This window comes from Melampsora larici-populina, assembly GCF_000204055.1.
Source record: "Melampsora larici-populina 98AG31 unplaced genomic scaffold MELLAscaffold_70, whole genome shotgun sequence".
Classification (NCBI taxonomy): Eukaryota; Fungi; Basidiomycota; class Pucciniomycetes; order Pucciniales; family Melampsoraceae; genus Melampsora; species Melampsora laricis-populina.
Genome location: NW_006768834.1, coordinates 132,493 through 140,524, shown reverse-complemented (window position 1 = coordinate 140,524; position 8,032 = coordinate 132,493). Strand labels below are relative to the sequence as shown.

General features: G+C 47.0%; 1 protein-coding gene across 1 annotated transcript; it reads right to left on the bottom strand.

Annotated features, from left to right (window-relative positions):
* Positions 1-97: 97 nt before the first annotated feature.
* On the bottom strand, positions 98-580 carry MELLADRAFT_112731 (uncharacterized protein; the record flags this gene model as incomplete). The annotated part of the gene is made up of 1 exon (XM_007417270.1): positions 98-580. One exon carries the CDS (start codon positions 578-580, stop codon positions 98-100), a length of 483 nt encoding a protein of 160 aa, XP_007417332.1.
* Between the last annotated feature and the right edge of the window lie 7,452 nt (positions 581-8,032).

Below are 8,032 nucleotides of genomic sequence, written 5' to 3'. Positions count from 1 at the left end.
GAAGAGGTTTGGGGTGAGAGATCATTGAGAGGATTCATTGAGTTTTTCAAAGTCGAGTTTTCCAAAGTCAAATAGTCTTCAGTAGAAGTCGGATTTGTCAAGGCAATGAGAAGACAACAGTTTTGGACATCTTCTGCTTTCCTTTGTTGACTTGGGCTTTGGGTGAGGCCAAATGACGAGGTGACCTATGAGCAGGAACAGGCGTATGGAACTGTAATGAGGGATCAAGGTCTTGAGGCGCAATAGAGGGCTCGTGGACACAGACACTGGGGATCGGGTCTTGAGGCGGAATAGATGAAGGTTGAGGGGGCTCTTCAGGTATTGGATCCACAGTTAGAGATATTTCTGGAGGAATAAGTTCCTCTCGCAAAGTCTTTTCAAATGCTTGAAGCCTGTCCATCATATCTTTTGAGTTGGAGGGATGCCATCTTGTGTCTGTTTTGACTTGAGCATACCATTCAAAAAAGAGCTCATAAGCCTGCACACCAGTTCGCATGTGTGTAACAAATTCCGAGGCTGGAATTACAACATCCCAGGCCATCTTGACATCATTAGACAGAGGATACGGCATAGGTACCATGGGGGGAGGTGCGGTGAACGGGGTCCCAAAGAGTCGAAAAAAATGGGCAGAAGCTTCCCTTTTCATGCGAGGGAGATTGGAAGGTCGTCGACAAAGGTCCTTTATTGAATTGGAAACAATGTGTTTGGTGAGGTCGCAATGGTCCGCTGAAGGTCGTTTTTCAGTGTAAGCCGGTGGTGGTGATACCAGCAACGCCTGAAGCGCTCCGCTTTTGGACTTTTTTTTTGGAGCGGGACAACGTCCCCCTACATTCAGGACCCGCTCACGCTCCGCCACAAAGAACAGCCCGCTACACAAGTCTTGGAGCGTGGCGCCGTTTCGCTCTGCCCTTGCTCCGCTCTGGCAATTTTCAAACTGATAAAGCGGGCTGGGGCGCTCAAAAGTATTCACAATTTTTTTTAATATTAACAATGCAAAAAATGATTATGTACACAAAACAGAGAGAGACAAGATCAAACTAAAGGAACGGATAATAAAATTAAAGAGAGACTTTGAACTTGAAGAGACCACAAATTGAATACGATAAATGAGAACAGAGATTGGACTGAATCAATAAACAAACTAACAATAAGATTAAAGAGAGACTTGAAAGTTGAAAAGACTTATAAGATAGATAAGAAATAAAAGAGATGAGAAAACATCAGGAAGTAAACGATTCAAAATAAACCATAACAAACAAAACTATGAAGGCAATACTTCAAAGTTGATTGATCAGAAGAAAGAGGCAAAAAAAAAAAAACAGCAGGCACGAGTATAAAATAGTAAATTGAAAAAGTGAGAGAAGAGTTAATATAAGATGTGATTTGTTTCACTTGCTTTTCTTCTTGTTATTAACAAAAGAAGCAAGATAACTGAGAGGTTCAGTGAATTGGTCCGAAGTCATAATTCCTTGTCTCAACCACTCCCTACATCCAACGGTGTGTGAAATGGTCTGGGGTTTCAAGGAGCCTTGGCCTGGAATGGCAATATCAGCTGCTGAAGAGAATGTGTGTTCAACAGGACATGACACAGCTGACCCAGTCCTCAGTGAGTTGCGCATCTTTGCGCCCTGAGGGTAGATGTAATTTCAACTCTTGTGAGTCTACCTGAACTTGTGAGGAATTTCCCTCCCAATTTGAACTACTCTTACCGCTCGGGGTCAGGGTAGTTCGCTTGGGGCAATGGCGCAGCCATGCTCTAGGTTTGGTTTGCTAGAACCAAACTCAGACCATGGTTGGTTCGAGAGAACCAAATGCCTTGGTTTTCTCGAACCAACTCCTCCAGAGGTTTGGTTCACTTGAACCAAACCTCAATATGGGGGTTTACTGAGGCCTAGGACTCCTCCATCTAGTCGACGAGAGAGGGTGCTCGGCGCCTAGCCTCCTAGGGCTCACCCCAAACGCAGAGCACGCACTTATCACTCGCGCGTGCGCAAACAGTTAAGGTTTCCTGAAATTCGGCTGCATACGCCATCAACTGTATTTCTCAATAAGGTTTCCTCGTGTCTCTTCCATTCCCTTGTCGATCATTCTTCTACAGTCGATTTTCACATCAGGAGGTGTTCCTTTCGTCTAAGGCCTCCAGCAGCTTTACCGCACTTTCCAGCTCGTCCACTGTGTACGCCTTGAAGTATTGTAAGTACGCCAACGACTTCCATCTTCCCTGCCTTGCTATCACCGCAACTGGAGTGCCTAAGTTATAACGTAATGACGCCCCTCCTACTCTAAAGGAGTGACCTGACCATGTGCTGACCCCCAACTTTCCCCACACGTTCTCTACTACTTTCACAAACTTACTCTTGCTCAACGGAATCACCCCTCCTGGACCGGAAAAGGAAAACAGTGCATCATCCTTGTCTGCAGCTTGGTTATTCAATAAGACTCTCTCAATAGCCGAAACTGGGTCGAGAACGTTGAACTGCTGTTGTAGGTGGATCACCTGGATTTCACCTGCCTTTGCTGTCTTCGCCTTCCGTAAATGTAACTTAACGAATTTGACGCCTTTCTTTTCACCAAACTCCACTTGGTTCCTCAGGATGGCTCCGTTTTGCTTTTTCGTACGTAATAACTCCCCCAGCCTAGCCATTCCCCAAAAGGCTACCAAGGCCACTGAACCTGACAAGACCTCCTCTTCTGACTTCCCATAGGTCTCCTTAAACAATCTGAACAACTGGTTGAGTAAGACTGGCTTCTTCTGGGTCACCAATTCCCGTTCTTCTTTGTTCCTTTTGGTGGCATTCAGCAGAAGAGGGACTACTTCTTTGTCGGCTGTGGGTCTCAAGGTGTGCCGCACAATGTGCCACGCTCATATGCCGTCTAGATACTTTTTGGTCGTTACCGCCGCAATTGATCTTGCCGGTCCGTCTGATTTCTCTATCTTCGAGTCTCCTGCCCAGGCAATAAAGTTATAGATGTCTTCATCCTCTATAGGCTGATCTTCTTTGAATCCCCCACAGGTTTTTTCCTTAAATTCTATAAACTTTGACATCCCACTTGAATAACCTCCGAGCGTACCGGTCGCCCATCCACTCGTTGCCGCATGTTTCCCAGCACCGGAAGCCTTCAACTTAGCTGCTTCGAAATGTTTTGGGAGCGGAGTCTTTTCTGCCGGTCTCCTCTCTTGTCTCCTATTAGGCATGAGATGCGATGATTTTGTGACGGGGGTTGACAGATGGGGGCTGATAAGAAGGAATATGGTTCGGGGTGGGCAAGGCAGGCTCTCAGGCAAGTGAAATTTTTCATTCTTGGATTACAAAGGGGATCAAGTCGGACGGAATTCTGACCATTACAACTTTTGATACATGTTTGGAGGAGTCGAACCCCCTCGAAAACAGATCCGCTGTGTTATCCTCTGAACATACTCTCTTTAGCCTTATACAGCAATTCCTTGGGAGCATCTCATCTTGGATCTTGATCCACTCCCGGTTTACCCACCAATTCTTCGATTTACCATTACGTATGGCTCCCTTGGTAACTATGTTATCCGTCAAGCATAGGAGTTCTTTCCCTTCCACTGACATCAGCGATGTGACCATTAGCAGGCCGAGGCGGACTGCCACCGTCTCTGCCCACGCGATGTCTCTTACTGAACCGTCTCTCTCAAGTGAGTCCACATCCCATCCCCTCCTTAGCCAAAACCTGGCCCAGTTTTTGCCAACAATGATTCCTATCCCATAGCTCGTGGACGTGTCTCCTACCCAGCCAATGTTCACCACGTCTGGCCACGGTATCATCCTCCTCAGATCAGCCGTCCTCAGGACCCTATGCCATATCGCCATATCTTCTAAAATCTCTTCGGGGAATATCACGTGCAGCAAAACGGTGTACCCATTCAGACATCCACCAATAGAGAGCCATGCAATGGCACTGCATTTGAGGGTAAACAAGCGAGGCGTGCATCAAGCGGCCAACCATTTTCTCCGTCTCCTTGTAAGTTGCCTTCTTTTCTTTCACAAATTCCTCTATCTGAGCTAGTCTGAGTTTAAGCTTTTCATCTGGGATGCTTACAGTCTTCTCTTTTCCGTCCCAGATCAGGCCCAAGTACTTCTGCACGTGGTTAAACTCGCTCCACTTCTTCTCATTGGTGACTACCCCCAACCGCTTGCTAGCTTCGGCTACCTCTTTAATCGTGGAGCTATTCGATCCGTCGTCGTCCTTAATGAAAAGAGTATTGTCCACCCACCTGAAGCCTGCCTTGAACCCAAACTTAGACATCATCACTAATTTCCAGGCGTCGGCCGCTTGTCCAAACGTGCCACATCCGGCAACTCCTCCAAAGGTAACTCGTGTGTCCAACAAAACGTTCCCATCGAGATCAAGTACCATCAGGTATGGCCACTGTGACTATACCATGGGAATTTGGCGGTAGGCTTTCGCCCAGTCAAAAATGCCCAGTAACAGCGTCCCCTTGCTGTTTATCATGAATCTCGCCACCTTTGAGAAGTTGTCCCAGGACGTCTTGAAATCTTCCTTATCAACGAGGGCGTTCACTGAGTTTATGTAAGTGTCTGTTCGTGGAAATGAGAGATCGTTGATCGGCCTAACCAAGCCGTCCCCATTCACCACCGCTCCTAATGGGTTAGTCCTGAAGAACCCCAGCTTTTGGAAGACCTCTTCTTTAGAAAACAGGCCGAACATCCTCCCCGCCTTCAATTCATTCGCTAGGTTTTCCCTCACTTCTTGTTCTGACTCTTTCACTGACACATGATTGTTCGGGCAGAAATAACGCTTGCCGCTTATTGGCACTTCCGGAATACCTTGGTCAAAACCTTCCTTGAAACCTCTAAGGATGGACGCATGCGATTCTAGCATCCCGGCGTGTCTTAGCTCTCGCCTCCAAACATTGAGATTCATTTCACACGTCACACCCGTAGGCCATTTCTTCGTGTTGAGTTTTATCTCAATGGACCTCACTCGCTGCTCTTTGACTTGCGGGAATAGTTGTGATTCATGAAAGGGCAAGGGGAAAGGAGGAGGGGTTGGTGAGTGGCTGTGGGAAGATCATGGGAAAACCCTTGTCAGGAATGTGCATTCAACAAAATCTCTGTTGTCTCTCAGGTATCACGTCAACCAAATTCGGGTGTTCATGTCATATTACTTCTCATTTCAGACATCAGAAAAAGAATGCCACGCCCGTGGACTTGGGTAGCATACTCACTAGTATCTTGATCGGCCACCTTTCCCATTGGATCTTCGACTCTCATAGCGATTAGGACTCCTGCTACGACTTCTACCCCATTTGGCATCTCTTCTATCACTTCCTCTTCCTCGGTCGTTGTCACCTGACCTCCTACTTGATTGTTCCTTTTTGTTGACCCATTTCCCTTCGGCTCTCAACTTGGCCTCCCACTGATCATTTGGTAACCATGACTTCCTCTTTCCAGAGGACGATCCTTCTTCCACCTTCACGGTTCTCTTCGCTCCCCCAGCCGCCAACTTCACTTTCGGAAGGCCTGATTCCGGATCTAGGTGTTCCTTTACCCCCCCCCGGTGCGTACGGGTTCGAAGTGACTGCCCTTTCTCCCAAGTTATCACACACCAACTTCACCTCGTCTAGGATTGTACGCTGGATTTCTGATACATTCACTATCTCACCGCCAACGTCCGTCCTCATAACCCCTTCCCGCACCCTTTTGCAGTACCGAAGGGCCACCATCCACCCCATCTAATCCCTCAACTCGACCACAATTTCTTTGTGGACCTTGAGATTTTCAGCTAGCGTGATCCAGCCAGCGTCGTGGATGTATTGCGAGAAAAGAGTGAAGCAGTCTAGCCACTGCTCGTATTGCATCGTGAGTTCCTCCATCGGGGGGTCTCCACCATACATCCGAAGGTTCGAGCCACTTTTGTTCAATTTGGACTCAGAAGGTGCCTCCATGCCGTCTCGTGCTTGCTTGTCACGCACTAACCATAGTTTGTCGAAGACTGGCAAAGGTACATACGCCTTGAAGGTGCGGAGGTAGTGTGCCAGCACTGGGCTAAGAGAAGGTAAGGATTTCTCCAGTTGTTTGGTCTTGTCTTTCAACATTAACCGTCCATTTTCGATGACATCACCGTTTGCTAGCACCATCCGACCTTTCCCTGACTCCAGCATCACTTTTGCTCTCGCCGCCTCATCTGACTCGATTGTAAGTCCCCCTGGGCTTACGAACCAAGGAGGGCCTCCAGGGTTCTCTCAAAGAAATGGAAGAAAGGCTGGCAAAATCTGAAGCAAGTCTGGCTCGAGTAACTCGAGCAATGTCGTCAGCAGCCACGAACAACATTACCTCGGCAACAGAAGGTCCTAGCGGTTCCACCGACCAAGTCAACGGCCCTTCCACGGCTGCCAACCAACCCACAAACACACAGACCGGGGAGGAACTTGTCAAGCATGAACCCGCTGCATCCACGGGAGAAGTTCCAGGGGAACCAGTGCATACAGGATTTATGACAAGAAGTTTGACAAAGGATTGTTGGAACTTAGATAATTGATGAGTGATCAATTTGAGCTAGAGAAAGAGAGTGAGTTTGTTTCTGCGGCTAAAAAAGTCTGCGCAAGAATTTCCATAATTCTTCTGGCGCGCGGACCACCGTAATGAACCACTCAGGGCTACCCTAGCTCCACTAAGTCCCCCTGGGCTTACAAACCAAGGAGTGCCTCCAGGGTTCTCTCAATATCGAAAGGTAGTCGTGAGCTATCGAAGCAAGAACCTGATAGTCAGATTCATTCTCCTGGTACAGACAAGATACATAAGTCAGATGAATAAACAAGTCGTATATGGGAGAATGAAAGAGAAATGTTGATTTTCAAAAATGAAGCTTCAAGCTTACCTTCCACCAAGAGAGTTCCTTTTGGCCAGGAACGATCAGACGATTACCATTGAGATAAGAATCAAGTTCAGATGCCCTGATGGACTCGGGTGTTTGAAATGAAGCAGAAGAAGTGAATATGTCAAAGCGATCAAAAGAATCATGTGCTTCTGGAAGTGGAGTTGGATCAGGGCTAGGGACCGGGCTGACCGGCCAATTCTCCAAAGCATTGTGGAAGGCGTCTTCGATAAGTTGTTTAGCTCGTTGAAGATGTCCTGGAAATTGAATGTCAATGAATTTAAGTCGGTACTTGGGGTTGAGGACGGTGGCTGTTACAATGATGTCAGCAGCCACTGCTTCATCGCAATACTTTGCCAGCTGAGCCAACATGACTTTCCTCATGGCATGGAGGCTGTCGGACTCTTCTGGAATATCTAATGCTAACAAGGTCTCCTCAACCCGCATGTACTCAGCCAGAAGCATTGAGCCCAATGCAATATTACCCTCCATGCGCTTAGTCGAGTAACGAAAAATCTGTAATGAATGAGAGCGTCAGAACATAGATGAAATAGGGGTTTCAACAAATAGAAAGAAAAAATCACCTCTAAGACCTTACAAAGCGCATCAACGGCATCCCATTCGTCCATTGACATCATTATACCACCATAGTATCTGGTTTTGCAATCAGAAATGAGGATAGAATCAACAACCTAAATGGTTGTGAGTCAGTCAAGGAATTCAATCAAAACATTAAAGAAAGACAAAGTAAATGTAACTTACATCACATCCTTGTACAAGGTGCGAGTACATTGCAAGATCAATGTTCCAGCGGACCCCCCACCCGGCTATTGGTGCTGGCCCATGATAGTTCATCTGGGCAGCTCGAGCTTCAAATTCGCCTTGCCTGGCGTTGCTACGGGTCAGAAGGGCATTGAAGTCTTTCAACTGATAAAAATATGTCAGCGTTCCTGATGAACATAAAAGTGAAAAAGAGGAAAGTTTGCATACCTTCATGGCACCTTTGACCACAATGCATCCCTCAGGTGGATCATCATACATCAGGTCATCATCTATAGACTCTTCTTCCTCATCTTCAAATCTTCCCACATTGTGACAATCTCTCTGATTGGTGAGATCATCCTCATCATCAGACTTGTCAAAGTTGATCACATTGTCAGTCAAGTGA